The following is a 26758-nucleotide window of genomic DNA, read 5'->3' on the forward strand; positions in this document are numbered from 1 at the left end:
TATTTGAAAATCCTTATCTATCAGCATACAGGTAGAAGTTGAATGAGGAAACAAATTTCTCTCTTGCAACTTTTGCCTTTCTTTAATCACATCAGGTGGAGCCAGGAGCATGAAGGTTCATAGAATAAAAGAAAATCTTAAACTGCTGGGCACGGAAGAAATTTATGGTTTTAAGGCTATAAATCACCTGCCCTACCCACAGGATATATAGTTACTGTTGAAAGATAAAGTTGTATTGTAATTTAATTATAAAAGAACTATTTCCAGAGCAATATTCTAAAGAAAGTAGGCCCCTACCTTGAAGGATGATACAGTAGTTTCATGTAAAAAACAATAATAATAATCTTAATTAATATTTATTAAGATTCTTCTCAGACTCCACTGACTGAATCTCAGGACACATTTCTCTAATTGTCATAGACCTGGGCCAAATTTATTTTTTTCATTGAAACCCTAATACATAAAATAGGTACCATGATTGTTTTATTGGCATAAGTATATATGTTTATTTTAAGGATCTACTTATTAAAAAGTAAATGAGACAAATACCATTTTGACGAGCACACTCATATCAAATCAGAAATTGCAGGCATTAACCTCAGCCTCCATTCTTTTCTAAATTTTGTGTTCATTGCTCAGTATGGAGAAAATTTGAAGGAAGGAAGACAACACAGCTGAGACTAACAAAATGGGTGTTTTGGATGAATACTATTTAAACCTATCCCATTCTCCTCACCCTTTCCAATGTTTTTCTGTTCTAATTCTCTATAATCCCTCTCTTTTAATTCTGCTTTTAAAATCCCTTTACTTAGGGATACCCCAGATTCCAAAGCTAACTTAAGTAGGACATTTAATCTTCTGGGCTAATAAGAGATTCACTTACTAAATATTAACTTCTATTGACGTTTACTTGAGTGATCTATGTAACTAGCTTAAGAAAATTAAGTTAGTGAAGGGCTAACACCACAGGAGAATTCTTTAATCCAGATAAGTCCTTCATGCCATTGTGTGTGTATCTTCTCTCTGGGCCAGCAAAGACTTCTCCATGAAACTCTGTGATATTTCCAAGTTGAGGCCATTCTTTCCAATGGGTATCATATCTGATAGGAAAAATACTAGGAGATGACACTTAAGAACATTTGAGGAAAGAATACTGTTGAAAAACTTTCCCAAGTACCCTTTACGGTTTGGTGAGTTATTCTAAGAATAACTTGGAATTGGCATTCCAAGAACATGTTTATATTGATTTCATAGCTGCCTACTTTCAAAAAGAATTTAAGACAACTCACAGTGAAAACCTAAGTGCAAGTAAGCCAAAACATTTAACACAAAGAACAGGAAACAAAAGTTACCTTAAATTCTGTTGAGGCAAAGAACAAAAAACTTAGTGGTGAATTTTCTATTCACCAAAGATATCAAGGAGAATATAATGGGTGTTGTGTTTCTCATTTTCTAGCTAAAGAGAACTTATTAGTTCTTCAAGAACTATAAATATGTATGACAAGAAGAAGAAAAGAAAAAGTCAGAAGTAAGCTAGGGACAGCTACATTGTATGGGATAATTTACATACATTATCACATTTAATTATGGTGCAACCCTGTGAAGTAGGTATTATTAAATTATTTTTACAATTGAAGAAACTGAATCTCAAGAAAATTTAAATTAACCAAAGTCACAACTAGGAAGTGTCAGAACTGGAACTTCAGCCATGCCTATCTAATTCCATAGGCCATCTTAACAGAGAAATGAGTAACCCCTACCTCTGTCTCATCTTACCTTCCAGTTCAAAGCATGCATACACACCCTTGTGCACATGTGTCCACACACATACATAATTTTTCCTTTTATAAGCAGGCTATACTCAGAAAGTATAACAGAGGAACTTCAGGAAAATGCTAGAAATAGCAGCTACAAGCTCACTAATCTCATTCCAACTACTATAAAGAAAGTGTCATTTCCCCATTTATGTGAAATATAAAATGCATTTTGTACATTTTTATAGCCAAATCTTAAGGAAAAAATAGATCTATCTAACTTGTTACTTGGTGTGATGCTCCTTACATTTTTATCTGTATGGGTACATCTCAGAATTATGCTGAGACTACAACAGTGGGCTTCAAGGAGGGAAAGTAGATCATATGCAGGAAGACTAGTAAACTGGGGGTTTTCCTACTATAGCACCCCCAGACAAAGAGGCCCCATTTCAGAAAAAAAAAGTGTGCAAACCTTGCTTACTTCCAGTGTAGCATCACTTGTAAAAGAATCCCATGTTGATGGTCTAAACCAGTAGAAGGGGTCAGCGACCTACCAGAGGGTCAGCTCTGTGAGAGGATCTGAGTTGTTTAGGATCTGACAGAGTGGGAAAAGAACCCCCCAGCTCTCAAACGCAGAAAATGGTGAAGACTAGGCAGTTCATCCTTTTGGAGAGGTCTTTAGTCCAAGTAGGAAATCTGGTAGGAGTCCAGTCTCATAGAAAAAGTCTGAAAGATAGAGTTAAGGACAGAAGTTTCAGAAGAGTGCCGGGAAGTTTCAGAAGAGGACGGCTCATTTATTTTGGGTCTGAGCCAGGTAATATAGACACTTCAGGATAGATGTCTGAGTTCCTGCAGCTGTGTGGGCTGGGTATACAGTGTCTAGAAATTGGCACGCTATTGACTGGTAACTTACAACAAATTTCAAAATCGAAAAAGCGCTTATTCTCTGGCAAAGAAACACAGATAGATGAAGTGACTTGCACAAGTGTCAGCCTGTGGCAAATTCACCACCAGAACCCACATTCTGTGGATTTTCCTCTAAAACACCTTTGACCCATATCTGTGGGTGACTTCACAATGAAGGAAACAAGACTGGAGGTAGTAGCTATCATGTTTTGGTCTCTCCTTGATCCGTTTGTATGATACCTTGCCTGTCTGACTGATTGCCTCACACAGGGGTCCTACAGAAGCAGTGTACCAGTGGGCTGCTTTAACATTTCCAATAGACATAAGTGTAAGTTAATGCAAATATGGGCTCATTTGAAGTTCCTCTATGGACCATATGCATTCCAATTATCTGGACAACTAATTCATGATGACTTTTAGCTATATTGAATAGCAATAGCAAGGTTGAACCAAAATTAAGGAAATCCTGGAATTACACTATTAAGCACTATGTAATGCCTCTCCCTTCTACTCCAAAGCACATTTAATGGATTTATTTTTACTGACAGAGGAAAGTCAACCTGAAAATTAAAATCTAGATATGATACCCAAAATAGCTAAGATACACACAGAGATGCAAGAGTTGAATGTCTTTGGCCCATTGTATACTAGGAATTTTATAAAATAATGCAGAATTTTATTCAGTTTAAATTGAGTGACACTTGTCACAAACTTTATTTAATCTTTTCTGTAAGGTTTAAATTAGTCACTGAATAAGTTGTCAAAACAGTAGTGTTATTAGAAGCTTTAAGTTTGCATTGTAAACTCTTGGCACAATTTACATTTCTGAAAACATACCCATACTTTTAATATATTATTAAATTAGATATTATTATTAAATATCTATTTAATACTAAGTAATATTAAATATTGCTATTCTCCTTCACTTTCTCTATTTTCAGTGCTTATCAAAATATTTAGTATTAATGGTGTGTATAGGAAACATAAATATTCCAAGTCCTGTTAGCTAAGAGGACTCTCTGGTCTATGACATTTACAAATACCATAGCTATTTCAGGATCACTATTTTTACTAATTCTAATTAAGAAGTATACCAGAGACAGCAATCCAAATTGACTTGAGATTCCTTCAAAAGGTTGTCTTTCTAGCTGTACCACCTTTCATTAGTTACGTCTTACTAATTGTCACATTTGCATTCCATATGTGCACAGTATGGTGCTATCTCACAAAAGGCAGGGAATAAGCAGCAGTGTGAAACATAGGCATTACATTGTAAGGAGACAGCATTTGTGTTGAGTCTGAATGCCTGCAGTTAATTCAGAGAACAAGTCTTTGAGTTAAAATTCTGACATGTTTAGCAAACCAACTATTCACTGAGGTAGGCGAGGTAGAAGCATTGTAAGAACTCACTCGTGTGACAATGACTACACCCACAGTTCTGTGAGCAAGAAATATACTTTATTTCTCAGGTGGAGGTACCCTGTGCACTGGTAGTATGAAACTCTTTATTTTTTTCCCCCAGGTCCTAAAGGGTTTCCCAGAATGTTTACAAGCTGACATTTGCCTACATCTCAACCAGACTTTGCTGCAAAACTGCAAAGCCTTTCGGGGGGCAAGTAAAGGTTGCCTTAGAGCTTTGGCAATGAAGTTCAAGACGACCCACGCACCTCCAGGAGACACCCTGGTTCACTGTGGGGATGTTCTCACTGCACTTTATTTCTTATCCAGAGGCTCCATTGAAATACTCAAAGATGACATTGTGGTAGCTATTCTAGGTGAGTGTTTCAGAACTGATGGTGACAAATTGAGGTATTAGTTGGGGCAATACGTAGCTTAACATGATAGAAAACAGGATGGATCCATTTATTTGTCAGTACTCTTCAAGAATGATAGGTCATTTTAATTTATTTAAAATTCAATCCCAGTCAAACTGACCTTGCAGAAAGCACATTTTCATACTCTCTCACTTTTGCTCTGATGTGTAAATACTTCCATGACTCTCTTTAGTTCTTGGCAGCTACTTAAGTGTTTGAGGCCAAATATATGAAAACAGTCAACATTTTTCTTCTCGTGTTGGAGAACCTTGGATTCATGTGGATCCCTTAACACCTTAAATAAATGTATACATTGTAAGGTTCTTGCTAGTATATGCCAATGCCTTGTCATAAACTAAATTTCATAAATAAATTTTATCTATTCGCTCTTCACTTTTACCTGCTGTATCCCATCAAATGGAATTATATGAATCCTTATCTAAGTCATATAGAGAGCTATGAACTTAGCAGTCAGGGATAAAGGTGATGAGGAGATTAAATTCACTAGTAAATTAAACCGCTTCGGGTGCAAAAGAAAGTCCATCTGTCCAATCTGTCTCTTCAAAACCAAATTTAGTCAGTGTGAATTTGTAGGATTTCTTTGGAATATTAGAACAGTGTGAAAGAGGAAAGGAGCAGAGAGAAAGATCAGTTTTTCTCCCCCGCACCCTCATCAGGATGTTTAAGCCTTACTCCTCCCATGGGAACACCCACCCCCAATAGTTGTGAACATAGGCACTTCTTTATTTTCCTGTGGATTAAATCCAGGTCCATTTAAATAATGACCATGATCAACAATTTGGAAAAAAAAAAAAAAAAAAAAGATCAGCAATTTCCTTTCACTAGATTCTTGATGTTAACATCCAAAAAAGGACAAGGATCTTGTCTGTTTTCTTTGCTGCTGTGTAGAACCAGAGTATGACGTAGCACGGGATGAAGAAGTTTGAGTAATTCCTATATATCTTGATAATTTTGTTATAGTGACAGTTTTCTTTAAATCCCAAATTGACAAAACACACAGTTTGGTTTGCAATTCAAGCAGACAAAGAAAGAAAACATAAATCAGGAGGCAGCTACATAATAAACTTGGACTTTCACCAGGTTTGGCCTTAATATTTTGCTCTATACATTGCTAGGAAAGAAGCATGCTTCATTGCATTCCTGATCTTAGAATCAGCCTGCCCCAGCTTCTACAGGGAGGTAACAAGCTCTCCTGCCTTATAAAAAAAGTAATTTTAAAGTGTAGTTAAGCAGTACACTACCGATTGGCTTAGATTTTTCTCATTTACAGTCATGTAAACTAATTAAAATGCAAAGCTCATGCTGAATTTAATTGAGAGCTTTTCTTTGATAATATCTACACTGAAGTATTAAAACTAAAGAATTTCAAGAATCTTTTTTTCTGTCCCCATTTCCATGTAAATCTGCACCTAAAATCCTCACAAATTATGATTATTCATTCCATGTTTGAAGTGAGGTGTTTTTTTTTTTTTTTGAAGTGAGGTATTTATATATATAAAAAAAAAAAGGTAATGTATTCTCTTCCATGTCAATTTTTGTCATAGAGATATGCTCTGATTTCTCCCCATTAAATTCACATTTAAAATAAGAACATTACAGATATTTTTGACCAATTGGAATGTTATTGTTTAAAAAACTCTTTGATAGTTTCCATAGTCAGGTATATATAACCTTGTCCATCAACGTAGCATTTCCAGAAAGTTTTTTTCTAAATCTGAAAAGAAGCTTCATGATATACATAAGAAAGGACCATTTTACACTACCACTGACGATCTTTAGAAGTCATATGATCAATAATTTATCAGTAATTATTAAGCATGTATTCCATAGTTTTTAAGTGTCTTGATATTCAGAGACAGAAAAATATGAATGGCCATGACGTTCAGGTAAAATATTGGAAGGAAATTAGACATACCAAGTGTGAAAAAATTTTGACTAAAGTCATAATGGAAGGGATTTAATCAGGGACACTCTTTCCTTCCCTTCACCCACCTAAGTAGGTGACCTTGACCTAATCAGTTTACCTCTTTAATCTTCTTTCCATAGTCATAATATTTAAATAATAAGTAGTAATTTCTTTATGAGGTTATTTTAGGGATTAAATGAGATAATTCACCTAAGCATTTTACACAGTGCCTGGCACCTACTTAAATCTCAATAAGCATTTGTTGTTACTGTCATCATCCTCATTATTGAACAAATCCTGGAAAAGCAGGTGGCATGTGAGTAGGCTGAGGAGATGAAGCCGACCCATCAGAAGCCGGATACTGAAATAATCTCTGTTTGCAAGAAAACAAGAAGGACCACACTTGGAGAATAAAGGCCATTTGGTAAAAAGGCAAGACTATAAATAAAACTAGATTTATTAAACAATTACACAAATACTTCACGGGGAAATCTAAAAGTGATTACTAAAGGGAACAGAGTAATCAAATTATACTCCTAGTTCTCTTAGTGTTGGAAACATTCCACTCTACCCCCGTGCTTGGCATCCCCCCACCCCCAGACCATCTTGAGATAGAAAGTTTGTGAATCTGTCCCACTGCCACCTTTTTCAAATTCCTCGATTGACAAAATTAAACCACACCTACTATATGGCAAGACCCTTTGCTAGCCATACAGGGCAGAGCAGACTAAAATCATGTTTGCTGCATTTCTAGAAGCTTGGCCAAAGAATAAAAACCAGAAATAATAATAGGAATTATACCAGAACCAGTATGTTAAGAGGTAAAATTCCACTCAGCAAACAGACGTGACTGAGCAGTCAGTAGAGTATACTGGAATTTTGCTGCCCAAGTGTCTGTTGGCCGTGGGATTTTCCATTTGAAGTCCTTGGTCCAAGGATTGGTCAGTGGTCCCCTTGTACTTTTAGGAAGAAAACATTAAGTTCAGACTCCTTTTACCTCTTTTTTTTTTTTTTTTTTAGGAAAAAACGACATATTTGGAGAAATGGTTCATCTTTATGCTAAACCTGGAAAGTCTAACGCAGATGTGAGAGCTCTCACATACTGTGACTTGCATAAGATCCAGAGAGAAGACTTGCTAGAAGTTTTGGATATGTACCCCGAGTTTTCTGATCATTTTCTCACAAACCTAGAGTTGACTTTTAACCTAAGACATGAAACTGCAAAGGTATATGTTAAGTTTGCTTATTTTTATACTTATGACACTTTATTTTATTCTTGAATCACCAAAATACTTCTGAAAGATCAACCAAAATGTAACAAAACTTTACCAATTCTGAATTGGAAAAGCCAACTTCATGCTGAAATTTATAAATTAGAGGGAAGGAATTCCCTCTAATTACTTTCAAATACACTGAATAACTTTAAGGAGGTCAATTAAATTTGACCTTTCAAGAAATCCTGGTTGACACACTGGATTTGAAATGGACTTGGTTTATACTGTGCATACCAGTTCTTTGTAGGAAATGGGTCATCCTAGGCTGTTGAAAGTCAACTAGAAGAGTTTATTTTACACAGGGGTTAAAATATTCTCCCAGCTATTACTTACCTCACATACTGGCTAGCAAGGTTTTTTCAATAATAATGGAAAATATTAAACTCATTCAAGTTTAGGTCTGCATGTCACACAATATCTAAATCACAGAAGTATAAATTAATCAGGCTTCAACCCAAATCAAAATTAGTGTAGCTCTTGTAACCCTCACTCTCTTCTCCTATGAAAATGTGTCTTTATGACTTACCACTATTTTAAGGATACAGAATTGCAGCCTACAATTTACCACTAGTTTTATTCCTTCCCATTTCTCCCCAAAACCCCATTACCCCAGCTCTGATTCTAAATAGCTTTTTGCCAGAAACCAAATGTTGGGGCTTTTGACACTTTCAAGTGTTTTTTTGTTTGTTTGTTTGTTTTGTTTGTTTGTTTTATGCTAACTAATATGCTCTCTGGGAGAAAAAATTCTCAAGCCAATAGTTAGGTAAAAGGTAGTAGATTTTATTTTCCCAGAGTTACAGTCATTCCCAGCTACTGTGAAAGACTGAAAAAAGGATAAGCTTGTAAAGTCACCAGGGTACCATTTAATAACCTGAAGCATCAGCTCAGATAATTGCTTCTTTTCAAAATACTGAGAAGTTGAAAAATACCTAGATGGTAAGAGGTTCAAGTTATCAAATGCATATGATTTTTTTTTTTATGAATTCAGTACCTTATTAAGATCTCGGTTTCATGTGACCAACTTCACTCTGATTTTGCCTTAAAAAACAACAAGATATCTTTACATAAAAAGTTTAAGCAACAACCAAATAAAACAGGTGCTTCCATTGGTTTTACTTATTTGGGAGCTTCCATTTTTATTACAAGAATGATAATATTTTCCAAAGAGTAAAGAAGGAAGAACTGGGAAAACAATAATAGGGAATACAAAAATAGGGAATACAATAACAAAATAATAAAATGCCTAAAGCACAGTGTTCATTGAATTTAACCTTATATTTATTGCTGTGAAATTTAACTTTGCAATCATTACCATGTATTTAAACATCAAGCTAGTTATAATTAACTTTTACTTTTTTCTCTGCAGTAAATCAGATTCTGCAATTTTTAAATTATTATTTTTATTTTAACTTTACCAAGTTACATAAAATACATTCCACATGAAAGAATATGTTGTCTCTACATGTTGACAACATTATCCCCAAACACTTCTGATAAATAACTTCTACAACTATGATTTCCTCATCAGATGGTGAAACTACTAGAATTATTCTATCAGTCCATTTTATAATTTAGAGACAACCAAGAAGCAAAGTATTGTAGCTATTTGCCTGTAATCTAATAATTAAGTCTCAAGTGGTGGAAATGATGTGACATAGTAAAGAACTTACTGATAATATATTATGTTCAAATTGAATAATCTTCCATTTTATCTTCATGTCCATTAACAAAGGCTGATCTCTTACTACGATCACAGTCTGTGAATGATTCGGAAGGAGACAACTGTAAGCTACGAAGAAGGAAATTCTCATTTGATAGTGAGGGAGACAAAGGTAATTCATTTTATTTCTAAAGTTTAAATGTACAACATGTGGTTATTAGCTCTTCTTACTAGATGCTCATTTACTACTGATTTCAAGGGTGAGTTTCATTCAGGTTTTAGAAAAGCAAATCTTTGCTTTTAGTAGGACCTAAAGATAGGGTTACTTATCGATAGCTCTTAACTATGTCATTCAGCAAAGCCATCTGATATCTACAGAGACATCACAGATAGAGATATAGTGTAGGTTGGTTGAAAAAAGAAAAAGAGAAAAATTTAAAAAGGATACCAATTAATCGCAGTTGAATAACTACACTTGGGCTCCTAAACAGAATGTTCTGGAGGGAAGACCCTTGTTGCAGCCTGAGTGCTCTGTCCTTTCACATGTATGACGCAGATGAAGATGGTATTTGATAAATCTCTTCATCCTTACACTCTGACAGAGTTGCCACTTCTTGTCCTTTCTGGCTTTTTCTCCCCCTCTAACAATCCTTTATGTTTTACTCATGAATTCAACGAATATTTAACATTTCACATTTTTAAAGAACTACTCAATTTCTGAGGAACTAATTGTGTAAAAACACCCCCTATCTTCCATAGGAAGGCAAATGGACCACCCTTTGTAATTTTGAATAAAAATAGCAGGTGTGTAACAGAATAACCTCATACCTCAATGGAAATCCAGATGAAGGTATATTTAATTAAGCTTGGGGAGATAAGAGAAGGTTTTCCTGAAGAAGTCTCCACTCTTACCCTAGGCTGATCCAACAAGCATTCTAGTCTAAACCTTAGCTGGCTCTCAGCAGAACAAGCCCCCTTGTTTTCTTGAATACTCTTCTCTTAGCATCTGTGGTACTGCAGTCTTAGAATTTTCCTTCTAATGCTCAGTAATACCCTGAAGAGAATTACAGGATCATTATCTTTTAAACCAGTTATTAGTTATTAGAATTTCTCAAGGTGTGACTCTAGGCCTCCTCTTCCCTCACTCTATACAAACGTTCAAACGTTTTCCTGGGTGATCTCATTTATATTGTTTAATTATATTCTCACATAAGAGATGTGAATATTTACATTTTAATCCCAGACCATTTGAGCTTCAATTTCATATATCCAAGGACTCTAGAGTCCTCTGTCCTTTCACATGTATGACTCAGATGAAGATGGTATTTGATAAATCTCTTCATCCTTACACTCTGACAAAGTTGCCACTTCTTGTCCTTTCTGGCTTTTTCTCCCCCTCTAACAATCCTTTATTAGAGGACTCTAAACTTGAAATCTCAAAGGACTCTAAAGAACTCTCTAAAGGACTCTAAAGGACTCTCAAAGGACTCTAAACTTGAAATCTCAAAGGCAGCTCAAACTCAAAATTTCCTAAATTGAACTCATGATGTACCTCTGGAAACCAGTCTCTTCATGAGTTGCCATGTCTCTAAATGGAACCACCACCCAATCAATTGCCCAAACCAGATATCTAGACAGGTATCTATCTAGGAGATGACCTTTTTTCAACCTTTCCATCAACTCTGGCAACAAATCTTGTTATTGCTTCTCCAATATATCTTCATTTAGTCTTCAAACTAGGTCCTTTTTTGTTCACTTCTCTCTATCTTCTTAGCCACAACTCTGGACCAAGCTACCCTAATCAATCCCTGGAATAGTGAAAGAACATCTTAATTCACCTCTCACATCTGGCCTGCCCCTCTGTCATCTACTCCTTACACTGGACCACTGGTGATTTTTTTTTTTTTCTAAATGCATTTATGTTTATGTCATGCACATATTTAAAGGACTTACCCTCCAAGGACTTCCCCTTCCCTCAACTACCCTAAGCTGTTTTTCTCCCAACAGCTCCTCTATTTTGCAGCATTAATTCCAGTTGTACTTCTGTGTCCATTTGCATCATTATGTAATCAATGTTGTTTGCCCCTAGACTCTAAACTCCATGAAGATGGGAAATATTTAGTCACCTGTAACTTTAGTGCTTGTCGCATAACAAGTATTCAGCAAATATTTGTTGAAAAAGTGAATCAATCAATGAATAGAATTCAAGCATCTTCCTTTTGATTCTCTTTCTCCTTTTGACTTCATCCAAGTTCTCTCTTTGGCCCCTTTCTCTCTGAATTCTCTCCCTAGGACAGCTCATCTACACTTCACATCAGCTTCCTCTACACTTCCAGTAAACTAAATTGCCTTCTCTTCCAAGTAAATCATTTCTGCCTTTTTGCTTATATCATTCCTTTAATCAGAATTTACCTCCTATTGTCAAACACAGGCCCATGCACCACACCACACCATTTTTTGTCAACCAAAATTACCTTTTTCTTGTCATCTCCAATGATACATCTCCAATGATATATTCACTTAAACTCTTTTTCTAAAATGGAATTGGCTTTATAAGCAATTCATGAATTGGGCAGCATCTTATCTAGCAAGTAGAGAGATGCTCCTCAATATATTCTTCTCTAGACTTCCCCAAATATGCAGATTTGCCCAGCACAGTGGTTAATATTTATTGTCCCTTTTCTCTATCAATCTGCAGATTCCTTTAACAAAGAATGGTTGATACATATTTGTTGAATTGGGCTAATTGTTGAGTCCTCTGGCTGATTGCGGAACAATAAACCACTCAAATAGGTGATAATTTATTTCTGCAGTGTCTTTCATTATTCTCTTGGTAACTTTTTCTAAAATCAGAACCATTACTCTCAAGCTGTTCTTCTGTAGGCTTAATCAAAATCTCTTATCCTAAAGTTAATCTCTTATATTTTTTCTCGCTGAATATGAAGAACAACTTGAAAATGTTGTCTATACAATAATGTTCCAGGTACACTTGAAGATTTATTAAATCTCCTTTCAATCTTATTTATTGTCCTCATTCTCAAGCTAAATAATCTAATGTTTTTATCTTCTGATAAGGCCCTGAGACCATATTACAATGTGTTGTGCTCATGCAACTAGACATTTCTGAATGATTCTGAAAACTTTTCTTTAATCGCAGACTTAGTCTATGGGGCTTATTTTATATAAAGTATACATAGTAAGGTATTTGCCTGCCTGTAGCTCTTTGAAGTTTCCTGGTGTGTCAATAAGTAAGCATGATTTTGGCAATGTGAAGACACAATTAACTCCAGTCATCCAGAATTTGAGAACCCATTCCAGTCGTCAGGACTCCACGGTGCTACAGGAAGTATATAAATTTGCTGGAAACAATCTAGTCCCCATTGCCCCAATTTAATGTTCTAAAGGCAGAACACTCATTTTATACATATCTTGATGTAGAATCAATGTATAGGAAAAAATAACATACATAAGTATAAAAAACAGAGAGCTTTCAGAAAATTATTGATGCTAAATGCTATGGGGTACAGAAACTAAAAGCTGCTCATGTAGTGCATTGATTATTTTAGTTAGTTTACTGCTCGTGTGAAACACTGCCTTGAAAGCAGACAACCAAGAGTACTGATGACTGTGAATCACTTAGCAGAGGCATCAAGAACCAGAGAGAAGAACATATGGACTGGTTTTGGAAACAGACAAAGGCTGAGTCCTACACTGCCACTCACTACCTACTCAAGGCACCAGAACTCTTCAGGCTTCAATCCTCACCACCTCCCACCCCTTCCAATCATGCCAGCTACACATTGTTAAGGAGCTTACATTCAAAAAGATACATTTAAAAAGAAAAGGTACATAGAATCTCTGGCAAGCTGACTTGAACAAAATAGAAGTTAGCATTGTGGATCACTTATCTCTTAAAATTAATTTGTTGATGAAGGTGCTTTGCCCTCATGAGCCTCCCATTTCTTCTGATGAAATAAACCTGCTTCTCAACAAGAGAAAGTTGTTAGTTTAGCTGTGAATTTGAGGACCTCTTGTTGTTTGTTTGTTCATTTAATCTTCAAGTAGTTCTTTTCTTTCTTCAAATTCTGGACTGGAAGTGCCCTGGAACTGCCCAACTTTAACTAAGGCCATTGTAGAAAGAGGTCCTACAGTTCCTGAGATGGAAGTAAAGTCATTGTTTCAGAAAGTGAAGAACAAGAATGATGCTTCAGTGACCTATTTAATGGCCTTTGTTATTAATATGGTTGGGCAGGGGCACCTGGGTGGCTTAGTGGGTTAAAACCTCTGCCTTGGGCTCAGGTCATGATCCCAGGGTCCTGGGATCGAGCCCCACATCCGGCTCTCTGCCAGGGGGGAGCCTGCTCCTCCCTCTCTCTCTACCTGCTACTCTGTTTGTGATCTCTGTCTGTCAAATAAATAAATCTTTAAAAATAAAATAAAATGGTTGGGCAGAACAGAAGTAAATGAGGTAAACTCATTTGGAAAATGCCAAACAAGTTGTCTCTAAGTAGTCTTCAAAGTTGGATTGTACTTATTTCAGAGTATACCAATATGATTCACTCATTGGGTGATAGGAATAATAATTTAAGATTTTATGTTGCATACAGTTTATATTATTATACCATTATATATTATACATAATATATTAGTATAATAGCATGTATAATAACACATAAGATACACACACACACACACACACACACACACACGTATCTTTTAACTGATAGGGGTTTTGTGACCGAATATTTGGAATATTCTGCACAACTCTTTCTATGGACAGAAAATGCAGTATCAAAGTAGTATAGTAGTATGAAAATTACTGAAGTATGGAGTAAATATATACATTGTTGAACCTACTTTTGTAATAAAAGTGGTTTAATTCTATTAATTTAAGCCTTAAAAATGTTGGTATTATATTTTGGCATCTCTTAGGAACATCTTCTCCAATAACAAATAATACTTAGCTTTTAATGTCCACTTTAGTGATACATAAATGTAATTTGCTTTAATTTTTTAAGATAGTTTAAATGTTTTTATCTTGAATTTGTATAAAAAAATAACATTGGTCCCCTTTTAACATTCCTTGAAGCTAGAGAGGAACTAAGGTATTTGAAATCAATTGAAGAAATTTATTTTAGAACTCTATTTTTAATGAAATAACATTTTTTTTAAATGCTTCTGGTCCTAAATGCTCAGTTTATTTCAAAACTGTTACCAGTAGGAAATCCAGTGTCAAATGCTGACAGGGCAGGACACACTAAGTGCCTCTCTTTGACCAAAATTTGGATCTATCTACTGAGTCTGAAAAATAAAAATGGTAATTAATCTGAAATAAAGGCTCCATAAAAGATGGAGTGAGGAAGCATTTGTTCCTAGATTGTTTGAAATAGAAGAATGTTACATTATCATTCTTAAGATGGATGGGTCAACTACTCCATCAGGACACTCTTGTCCTGTGCTCTTGAATTCAGTCTGAACCCAGAGAGACATCCACAGGGTAAAACACAAATGCTTTAGAATTGTGAGGAGGTGAACTATCAACCCCCAGAAACAAGGAATTAAAAAAAAAAAAGTTTTTAATCATCTAAATCAGAAAGCAAATTTGAGGTTTAATTAAACAGATGAAAATTTTTCTTTGTATAATGATGGCTAACAGGAGTGATTATACAATCTCACTTCCAACAAAAGAGAAAAAGTAAAAACTCCCTTCCCTTACTGCCTGTAGAATACTATTTCTACTTAGGATAAGAATAGCCTTAAGAAAAAAATTAGTATCAAGAATTAACAGTACCCAATACTATTTAATATCTATCAAATAATTCACTTAAACTAGAAGAAGGCAGAAATGGAACAGCCCATCAAAATCTAGAGGTACCTGGAGGCTAATTATAATGCATTTTAGCCTAATTTCATGTATTCCCTCAGCCAACCTCCAGCCTAACCCTGAGCAGTTTCGATTTTTAATCCACAAATAGATTGTCATTTCAACTTTGATTTTCAGTGATAGAATATGAAGTTTTGATTTATCTAATAAGGAATAGAAAACCATGGCTGCAGCGAGGCTGCATTAAAGAAACTGTCCGTGTGGCCTGGGTTCCGGGAAGCAGCTGGTTCATCATCCAGGGGCAATGAACACAGAAATAAATGTAGAGTAACTCTCCTTATGAATTAGAACAGTTCAAGGATATTAGACTCTTTCTTCTTCTCTTGTGATTCTGCTTTTACCTGGAATTGTTATTATAGAATTTAGAGACTATGTATATAAAGTAATCTGTTCCATTTTATTAGAGAATGAAATCATGATCCCTCATTCACCACATTTTGTGAATATTTGTCCTGAGTTAAAATCAACAAGTTATAATTCAACTGAAAAATATCTCTCAACTGATGGGTTTGTCCCTTGGCATCCAAAATCAAGTCATACTTAGTAAACAAAGACCGAGCAAGGCCCAGGTGGCAGGTAGGACAGAACATTTTACTATGTGTGAGGACTGAAAAGTCTACAGAGAACTCCTAAGACCTCTCAAGCCAAAAAGACAAAATGTTGCATAATTTGTGATGTACATTCATTGCAGAGATCCATGCTAGCACTCTCCATACTTGGATTGGAGGCATACGAAGTAATGGTTAATTCAGTTTACATTTGAGTATACCGGAAAAGACTCCATGCCATGGTTAAAAGAAAGGCATTCTCAGGAAGATGAGAAGCCTGCACTGACTCAAATCCCACTGGTACCCAAACTGCACAAAGGTGTACTCAGGAGCAGGAAGTCACTAAGCAGGTGCGAGGACAAGTTAGAGCAGTGAAGCTTTACCCACCCCCCTTACATTTACTACCATAAAATTGGAAATGATTCTTTTTTGAGGAATGAGATATGCTTATAAAATCGGGAACATGGACCAAATTTTCAAGAGGGAAGAAATTAAAACCAAAGAAAACAGAGGATGAGATGATAATAATGAACTTGAGAAGTTTAAGGAGGACTGTGTCAGGGACATTGGAGAGAAAAGGAAATGCTGATCTGAAAATTTACAGCCAATTACATTAGTGGTTGAGTGGGGAAATGTAAATGATGTTGAGCAACCAATGTGTCCACAGTTCTAGAAATTGGTAGGGGTGCTTGGGTAGCTCAGTTAAGCAGCCAGCTGACTCTTGGTTTTGCCTCAGGTCATTATCTGTCAGGATCTTGAGATCCAGCCCTGCATCAGGTGCTCTCTCTCGCACGCTCTCTCTCTCTCTCTCTCTCGATCTCTCTCTCTCAAAAAAGGAAAGAAGGAAGGAAGGAAGGGAAACTGGAAAGGTCTGTGATCTTCTCAGCAATGATAAAATCACTGAGTAAGCATGAAATTTTAAAGAAAATAAATTAAACAATCAGTTTTTGCTACATTTAATTGATAGGATATAAACTAACTCCTTAATAACAATTTCACATAAACTTGATTTTTAAAAAAGATTTATTTATTTATATGAGAGAGAGAGTGTGTGTGCATGCACAGGTGCACTGGCACAAGCAGGGGAGGGGCAGGGGAGAGGGAGAGAATCTGAAGCAGACTCCACTGAACTCACAGCCCCATGTGGGTTTAATATCATGGCCCTGAGACCATGACTTGAGCTAAAATCAAGAGTAGGACACCTAACCCACTGAGCCACCCAGGCACCCATAAAGTTGATTTTTAACTCTCTTCATTTTTACCTTGGGCTGTTTTCTGGCTTCTCGTATTTTAAATCATGATACATATTTTTTAAATAATTGGAAGTTTCTCTGGAGTGGCTTAAATCAGCTCATTTGGACTTCTATAAATAAGAGACTAAGCACAACCAGGCATAGAGTAGATGGGGACACTATCTTAACCATTTCTCTAAAAAATACTACACCTTCTGGAGTTGTGTTAGTTAGTTATTAGCAGTTACCAGATGGAGAATTATATTGTCTCCCCAGGACACTAATGGAAATAAGTTCTGGGATTTGTCTTTTTGAGTTTTTCCTGCTGAAATATATTCTAAAACAACCATCAGGGCTAAAATTATCCTGACATTTCAGTATAAAACAGCCAATATGCACTACTGGCTTTAATGTGATTAGGTAAACCCACCTTAATTACTGTATTTAAGCTTTATATTCTTTGCAGTATGCTACACTACCAAACTTCTTGGAATGTCAAGGCCATTACATATATACTGAACTAAGGTTGAAATTCATCCCGTCAGCCTTCACTACAAGGAAGCTTCTGGTTTTGACCTTCGCAACACACGACTGGCTGCCACATGAGAGGACATGCGGCTAAAAACAAACAGCCTGCATAATCGTGATATTTTAGAATTAGGACACATTTTCCCTCCTTTTTTCATTTCCTTAAAGCGACAGTGGACCAGATTTTAAGAATACAAAGGACTATTGAACATGTATAAATAAGGTTATAAATTACAGGGTTTTTATTCTGAGATGTAAACATTATTAATACTGCAGATATTCCTTTAATTCTACCACAGCATATTTCATTAAGATAATCTAATGACTTTAAATCAAGAAAAGATTTTCCTTAAGTAGCTACATTCTCAATGGGGAAAAGAGAATAAACAACTTTCCTGGTGGTTTTAAATAAAATTATTTTTTATTTTTATTTTTTTGAAAGATTTTACTTGTTTATTTGACAGAAAGAGAGGGAAAGAACACAAACAGGGGGAGGAGCATGCAGGAGGAGAGGGAGAAACAGGCTTCCCCACTGAACAGAGACTCCAATGCAGGGATGCGAAACTTGATCCCAGGACTCTGGGATCATGACCCAAGCTGAAGGCAGACACCTAACCAACTGAGCCACCCAGATGCCCCTAAAGAAAATTCTCTGTTACAGTTATTTAAAGAACACAACTATTAAAAATGTAGTTTATGTATCGTTAGGAAATATAATGTGCATAGAACCTCACGTTTGATTATCTCCTATACAATAATTTTTTTGATAGATTTTGGCAAAGGGAAGAGTGCAAATGGTCTTGAAGACTCTGTAGATACGATAAGACATTATCAGATTTCCAAGAAGCACTTTGAAGAGAAAAAAAGCAGATCTTCATCTTTTATCTCCTCCATTGATGATGAACAAAAGCCTCTCTTCTCAGGAATAGCAGATTCTCCTGCAGGAGTGGGGAAAGCAGCTGGACTCAATTTTGAAGAAACAGTACCCACCTCAGGAAGAATTCACATAGATAAAAGAAGTCATTCTTGCAAAGGTAATCAAGGTTCTCAGGAATCAGATTGCCCCCCTTGGGTGCTAATTGTGAAACGGCACCTTCTCACAAACAAGGAACTGTACTCACACACGTTAATTTAATCTGTTTACAACTTCATGAAATATTTGCAGAGTTCAGATCTCAGGTCATGTATAAAGCATTTGTGTAAATCTGGAAAAGTGTTAATTACTCCTAAACATTGATAGCGTAAGAGGTTTTTGTGGTAGTGAGAGTTAACATAATGCCACATAGAACATCGTGGGAAGGTCTATTGTAACGATTCTGACAGGGAGTCGGGATTACTGAGTATTTCAAGAGAGCTAACCAGTTAATTCTTATATATGTATAAGAACCACTGTACCCACTCCTCACCCCCAACCCAGTCATTTTCTTGGCCAATATGGTAACAGTACAAAAAACACCAAAAAGAATTTCAGTTTTCAGGGAGAAATGCCCCTAAATAAATCATGTTCTTTACCCAACTCATTTAAACACATTTGTTTAACATCTCTACGAGAAGGCATACACAAATATATGGGTTTTATTGTAGAAAAGATGCATGAGACGGAGAATGATGTTTGATTAATGTATGCAAATTTGCTCTAAAGGATGTGAAACAGGAAAAGGTAAGAATTATCACAGGAGCAACAATTAACTCAGCAAAATGGGAGCTAGAGCTGTAGATCTCATTAACTCTAACCTTTTTAGGTGGGTTCAAGAACAGGTGTGGGTCAGACTGCTTGGGTTCCAACCCCAGCTCCCTTTATTTGCTTTTTTCACTTGCTCCCTTTATGTCTTTGAATAAGTGACTTGACAGACCCCACTAAGCTCAGCTTGCTCATCTTTCAAACAGAATAACATTTTCTAACCAACTAATTGATTGTCATTATTGAACAAGGTAACATGCATAAATCACTTTCTCTGAAATAAAATCCCTAACTCAGTTTAGTAGTTTCTCATAGATTTTACTTTGTAAGTTTTTAATCACTGAATGTATATATAAAATGCATATGTACAAATGGATATATAAAAACGTAGAGATAAAGAATGTATAGTCCAAAAACAATCAAAAGAATATAACAGAAATAAAAGGAAAATGGTCTTGGTCTGGCAAGATAGCAAAATGATGGCCCAGAATAAATAAATATTACCTAACTTTGTCACCGTTTTTTGAAGTGACTATATCTGACAACAGTAGTTTATTGAATCTAGGATGTTTAGGCTTCACATTTTTCCAGAGTTACTTTCCCTATGCTATCAAATCAGCTTTTGCAATGACCCCATGTTGAAGTAAGCTAAGAATATATGCAAATGTTCTCGGGACAATTTAAAATCTTGATGAAGCGAATGAAAATAGTGCCTCATTTATCACAATGGAAGAATGGAATATTAGATGTGATTACCAAATGTCCCATTTTAGTTATTTATGAAATCGGATTCTGGGAAGTACTAAAAATAGGAAAAGGTTGTATTATGGCAGTCAGAAGTTCTGAAGAGCTCACTAAACCATCTCTACTCTCCAAAAGTCAGCAGAATGTGGACCTGATTTTTTTTTAAAGTACTTTTTATTGTTTTCTTCTTGAGTTTTGGAGTCTCAAGTGACAAGTCATTAAAGATGTATTTTTGGGACTTTATTTGACTCTGTAATGACTCTTGCTGACAGTGAGTTCACATGCCCTTCATTTTGTATTTTTCTTGGCCGCTTCTTCCAATTATTTTTAATTAGCTATTCTTCATGCAGGGTTAAAAAAAAAAGTATCCTAACAAATAATTTTAATATCTACAAATTTTTAATTTCCAAAAATGTACAACTCAGTCCCTATTTAAATACTAAGTCCTTACCTTGAATGAAAATGCATAGCTAAATATTCATGTCAATTGAATAAAATAATTGATGTCATACAGAGTTGACCAGTGTGACACATAGTTAACCTGGTTAATTAATCTGGCCAACCAATGGAGAATTCCAGAACTTCATTCATGGTAAATTTTATCCCTTAATGATTTGTTAAGGTGACATACTACGGGATGTTCAAGAAATTGAATACTGTGTAGGGTACAACTCCAACAGTTGCAGGGCAAACTATTAAATCCCACAAATTTTATTTTATCAGTAGGAAATTTCATTTACTAACATTCCTGCACTTGCCATGCTGAACCTAACAGAAGAGCACCTTTTTGGTAAAACTGAAAAGAAAAAAAGCAAATTAAGTGGATTCTGATCCTACTTAGATTGAAGTCAAAAGTTAACTCTAGAAAAAATGGGTACCCAGAGCACAGCAAAAGTTTACTTTCTCTTCATCCATTTCCAGAAATGTGTCTTGCAACTATAGCAACATTTTCCAAGGCAACCAAGTACAGATTCTTTCTGAGATATATTTAGAAACTGTCTACAAGGATGTTCATTTTGATTAAGACCACTAACCAGGATTTCCCCTTTGAACTTTTTTCTTCTATATTGCTGTTAAACAAGCCAATCATGCATATCCAGACCTTAATAAAAAAGTATAATCAAGGAAGCTTCTGTCTAATAGTTTACATTTTATTCATTTCTGCTGAGAAGATAATCAGTTTTTTTCTAGAGTGTTAAAGAATATAATCCTACATAATTCATGCATGTGATTCACCATTGTTATTTAAAAATCAATTTATTATATATGATTTGTGAACGAGAGAGCTGTTAAGCATAGGCAGAAATTCTGTAAGCTTTCTTGACACAAAACTTCTGAGCATTATATGTAACTTCCATCTCACCAATTCTTACTGTCTTCTCTAGATTCCTATAGTAACCGGCTAGCAGGTGGCTAGACAGGGACAAGCACTGGCATCACCAAACCATTATATGTGTGCTCTAAATGTTTGGGATTGCTGCTCCAACATTGCAAACCTCCTGTACTAAGACATTATATTGTTGTTTTTCATTTTGAATGGAGTTACAAGTCTATGAATAGTAAGTCATACTTTCCAGTGAAAATCGGCTGATACGTTGCTCTAAACTTCAGCAATATGGTTTTTCTATGTTCATTTTCATTTTGTTTTATTTGGTAAAATCAAAAGGAATTATATTCTGTACCTTTAAAAGACAAAAGAAAACACCAGGATCCCATAGGCTAAGGAAACCTTCCTTAATCACAAAGAACCATTCTGGAATTCTTAACAACCCCTATGAGATCTGATAGCCATTTCTACAGAACAGGGAAACTTGACCTTCTGTTTTTCTAATGCTGTCTTCGGAGGTACTAATTCCTTTGGTAGGGCTTCACCCAGTTGAGGCAGCAATTGTAGGCACCTCATTAGAGAAATTTCTGTGGATTCAATGGTAAAGACATAACGATATCATTAGAGAAATTTCTGTGGATTCAATGGTAAAGACATAATGATAGAAGAAAGAGTACAGAGGCTTTCTCTGTTTCTTGGAGAAAGGAGAGGTTTTGAGTTGACTGTACTTTGGGAGAAACTGCAGGAAAGGAAGGGACTGCAAGAAGCCTGCAAATCCTGCTCCCTATTTCTAGAATCATACCTAATCTTCCCAAATCGTTACTTTCTACCCATTTTTTTAAATAGCTGAGGATATAAATTCCTTAACTTTACATAACTTTTGTCAGTGTTTAATCATAGCTAGTGTCCAAAAAAAAAAAAAAGAAAAAGAAAAAAGTAAAAAAAGTTTTTCTATCAAACCAAAATCACTTTCTGTAATTCAAATCTATTTCCATGGAAAATGAAGACCACTTTTAGATACTCTTTTCCTCCTACCAGCCCTCCCAATGAGGAGAAGATGTCACTTCTTTACGTCTGAAATAAACTCCCAACTCCACTAGTATTTTTTCTAGGTTTTTATTTTCCAAGCCTAAATCATTTTAAGCTCTTATGTGGATATGGAAAATGTAGAGGGAAAGAAAGCAGAAGAAGAGCCATCACAGTGTATGATAAAAATGAGAGGAAAAGTAAGAGATTATATTTGCCCTCCAATATTGATAACTTGCAAATACAGATTGTACAAGAAGCCAAAAATTAAAAGGAGATTCATCAGCAGTATGAGAAATGATCAGAACCTTGCTACCAGATTCTTCAAGTGTGGGGCCTGGGTATTCTTTGCCGGTAATTCCTCCACATTTAGCAGAGTGTCTCTGGTACATAACAGAGCCTCAGAGCCTTTGAAAAGTGGACTCGAGCAGATAAGTGGGAAGTTTCAAGTATAGCGACATAAAAATATTCTAAATAAAAGAACGACAAGAAAGTGTATTGGAAATTAATATGGCTATAAGAAAGGACAGTGCAGAAGGAGCTACAAGGAAAGATAAAAACATGCAATAGTATCATGGGACTATAGGACCTTTAACACCCCTGGCCATCTTTGATGGCTCTACTTTGAGTTGGGTTGGCGTAAGAAAAGCTCCTGAAAGTCAGAACTTTTTCATGGCTCTCTCCCTGGGCTCACTCTGAATCATGAAGTATGCTAATTATCCTGGAGAACAGCTCCCAAAACCTTCAATCCAAGGCGAAGCCATACATACAACGATGCCTCAGAGGTATTGCAAGGTCTGTTCCAGACAAGTGCAAAAAAAAAAAAAAGTTACTATCACAATAAAAAGAGTCAAATTTGTTCTTTGTTCACACTGTACTGTAGTCTATTAAATGTGCCATTGCATTCTGTCTTTAAAAATAATGTGCAATACCTTCATTTAAAAATACTGTATTGCTGGGTACCTGGGTGGTTCAGTTGGTTAAGCAACTGCCTTCAGCTCAGGTCATGTTCCCGGAGTCCCAGGATCGATTCCCACATTGGGCTCCCAGCTCCATGGAGAGTCTGCTTTTCCCTCTGACTTTCTCACCTTTCATACCCTCCCTCACTGTCTCTCTCTCAAATAAATAAATAAAATCTTAAAAAAAAAAATACTGTATTGCTAGAATGTGCTGACCATTATCTGAGCTCTCAGAGATTTGTAATCACTCATCATAGATGACCGCAACAAATCTGTAATGAAGAAGTTCAAAACATTGCAAGAATTACCAAAATATGACACAGAGACAGTGAGCAAAGGCTGTTGGAAACATGGTGCCCATAGACTTGATCTTTACGGGATTGCTGCAAACCTTTGCTCTGTAAAAACCAGTATCAGGAGAAGGCTCCCTAGCTCACGGGTCAGAGCACTGGTCGTATAGAAACCGGTGTCTGTGAGGTTCAACAAAGCGAGGCAATAAAACGAGGTATGTCTACAGGAGCAAGCTATGTTCTTTCTTCCCAAATCCAGAAGCGAAAATCACTGCTCTCTAATCTGCAACAAAATCGTATTCAAAGCTCACGACCGTCTCTATGTTTTTATTCATGTGAAAAAGGGCAGAGGAGGTGGCAGGCAGGGTGAGGACGGTAGGGCTCAGCGGTCCGTCGGTGGTGGCCCCTGGACAGGTCCTCGAATCACTCTGGCTCTCTGGTTCCGGGCTTATACTCTGAGATCCTTTCCTGCTCATCCTGAGGATGTCTGTGTGTGCTGATGCAAAGGGGCACCTGAAGAAGTTGATATCCATCTTGGTGTTTCCCACAGATATCGCCGACACAAGAAGCTGGGAACATGTGCAGACTCAGGCTGACGAGTCAAGCACCTCAGCACTCCAGCGAGCTGCCTGGGGGATCTCGGAAACCGAAAGTGACCTCACTTATGGGGAAGTGGAGCAAAGATTAGATCTGCTTCAAGAACAGCTTAACAGGTATAAGCAATAGTGAGGCAAAGGGAGGATATCCCCCAGGCCCTTGGTTGGCTATGGTTTTCCCCTTGCAACTAGCAAATTCCTACTACCATAATCTCATATATTTCACATATGCTTACTTATTTAAAATAAGACTAGAAGTTGACAGAATTATTAATCTGCGTTGCAAGGAGCATTTATTTAGAAACTTCATGATTCTGGCAACATAAATCCTATTTTTTCTTTACTTGTCATAAAATTAGTATATCACCCACACCAGCTGCTGAAGAAAACTCCTTTTTCCTCAGAATAATTCATATTTAGCTTGTTTACTAACACCCTCTTTGCATCCTGCTTTTATGCTTTTTGGTTGTTTCTGGTAACTTAGTTATGTGTTACGGCATTTTTTTTTCAGTATAGACAAAATTATTTAAACATATGGTTATTCAGAAAGCTTCTCAATAATGTGATTGAATTAGAAATACCACAGAGTCGAAGCCCAGGTCTTCTCCACTTTTCCTCCATCGTTGATCTATACCCAATTGAGATGAAGAATAAATTTTGGTTTTAGGGGGGATGGAATTGCTTAACCCAACTCTGTGTGGACTTCTTAAGATTAAATTGATCGCTGAGATTCAGGAAAAAAAAAAATGAATGAGTATGATATAGCTGTGTGAGTAGTATTTCATATGGGAGCTGACCTTGATTCAAAAGTAGCCTCCGGGTACACCACCAAGCAAGGCAGTGGTCACAGACCGAATACTTCACCGATGAAACTAAAATGTTCAAATCACATAATTTACTAAACCGATGTAAAACATACAATGAGATGAGAAGAGCGAGAAGAGGTAATTAACACATTTCTAATAAATACAAGCATAGCATAAAAGAAGCCCACTACAGCTGAATTCCAATTGACGCAATGTTCATACGTGCTGAATCACCCTGCCCTGAGGTGTGGTTACTAGGACCAGACAGAGTTGAGGTTGACACAGAAGGTCCACAGACAAAAAATTCCTTCTATCCCAATGGCCCACACTTGTTCGTTCACAGAGATGTAAGGCTAGGTATACCTGGCCACAGCTGTGGCTTTCCACTTATTCTACTCAACAGCCTTAGGTTGTATTTGCTTTTTGTAGGTAAAACACAGATAGAGCCAGATGAGCCTCTGCTGTGTGTCATCTCTGAATGGCCAAATTTAGGTTGGGGGGGGGCAGTTCTCTTTCCAGAGATGACATGAGAATAATTCATCCTTTCTGTCTCTATCTGTATAAGCCACACTCTGGTTTGTTGCATCATATTTCTATTCTATCTTTGGCATGTCTTACAGGTTATGCACATGCTGTCTCTATACAGCTGAGGAATTCTGTCCACATCTGGCAAGCTACTTGCTTACTCATGATCTATACTGAACACATCCCAGGAATTTTGTGTATACCCCATAAGCTACTGGTTTACTTAATCTTTCCTTAATGTTTCTTGTGTGTTTTATCCATGCTGTTTATTGTTTTAATTGTTTTATCCATGCTGTTTATTGTTTTAATTCAAAAATGAACAGTGTCAAACAATATAGTAAGCACATGAAATGTGTGTACGCACACATATACATTGCTATCACAAGTTAATCAGGAATTGAAACAGACAATTAGAAAATTGACAAATTTGTGAATTGAAATAAATTTGTTAATGTCAACCAAAGGTAGGAAAATACTGCATGAACTAAAGATTTATTTTGTATTTTTATCTTTTCATGGATTTTAATTGAATTTAAAATCTCCTGGTGATAAGGTTCATATCCCATTCCTAAATTTTAACTGCAGATCTTGTCAAATTAAAACATATCTGAGAACATTAAAACAGCCTATCATTTTCTTAGGGTCAGTAATCCTGGTTCAAGTTTAAGAACTTCCCATTATAATACTTACTAATGGTCAGGGAAACCTATTAAGTTGCTTAATTGATACATTTGCTTTTTTACTCTCCCTATTATTTATGCCAAGTCACGTTGATCCTTTAGTTACAAGATACATAAAACTGTATACTGTATAAACATAAAAATTGATATGTGTGATCTCTGAACTTGAATTCTTTGATTTCTGTGACTTAGAGAAAATAACTGCCCATTTCTTTACTGCCAGGACATGGTGTATGTGTTCAACTTGTTGAGGAGCTATTAAAGCGAGTGAGTAAATGGGTGAATGACAGGGACAGCAGTGATTTCTTTAGCAAAACACTTGCAGTGAGCCTAGATTAGAGCCATAACTCTGCTACTTCGCTATGTACAGGATAACTGGGTCAAGTCATTGAAGCTTCTCCAGCCTCAGTTTCTATCTTTGACTCATACACACCTGCAAAGATGTTTAAAGACTAAGATATGATATATTGAAACTATATATGCTCAAGAAGTAAACAGTTAGGTAAAATATGACAGGCAGTGAACTTTACTTCTATTATTGGTGTTCCTCCTACTTTACATGTACTTCCTTTAGTCCTTTCTTCAGGACTAAAATTC

The 26758-nt window shown here is 36.1% G+C and overlaps 1 protein-coding gene across 2 annotated transcripts in view; it reads left to right on the plus strand.

Moving 5' to 3' along the window:
• Positions 1-26758, plus strand: part of KCNH7 (potassium voltage-gated channel subfamily H member 7) — a 486041-nt gene that overhangs the window by 453453 nt on the left and 5830 nt on the right. For both annotated transcript variants that reach the window (XM_004743962.3, XM_045066785.1), the window contains 5 exons: positions 4183-4435; positions 7422-7627; positions 9408-9507; positions 18298-18561; positions 24105-24267. In XM_004743962.3, coding sequence (XP_004744019.1) covers positions 4183-4435; positions 7422-7627; positions 9408-9507; positions 18298-18561; positions 24105-24267 — 986 coding nt within the window. The remainder of the gene's footprint in view (positions 1-4182; positions 4436-7421; positions 7628-9407; positions 9508-18297; positions 18562-24104; positions 24268-26758) is intronic.

This window comes from Mustela putorius, unplaced genomic scaffold (assembly GCF_011764305.1).
Source record: "Mustela putorius furo isolate JIRA1106 unplaced genomic scaffold, ASM1176430v1.1 tig00003869_pilon_pilon_pilon, whole genome shotgun sequence".
NCBI classification, from domain to species: domain Eukaryota; kingdom Metazoa; phylum Chordata; class Mammalia; order Carnivora; family Mustelidae; genus Mustela; species Mustela putorius.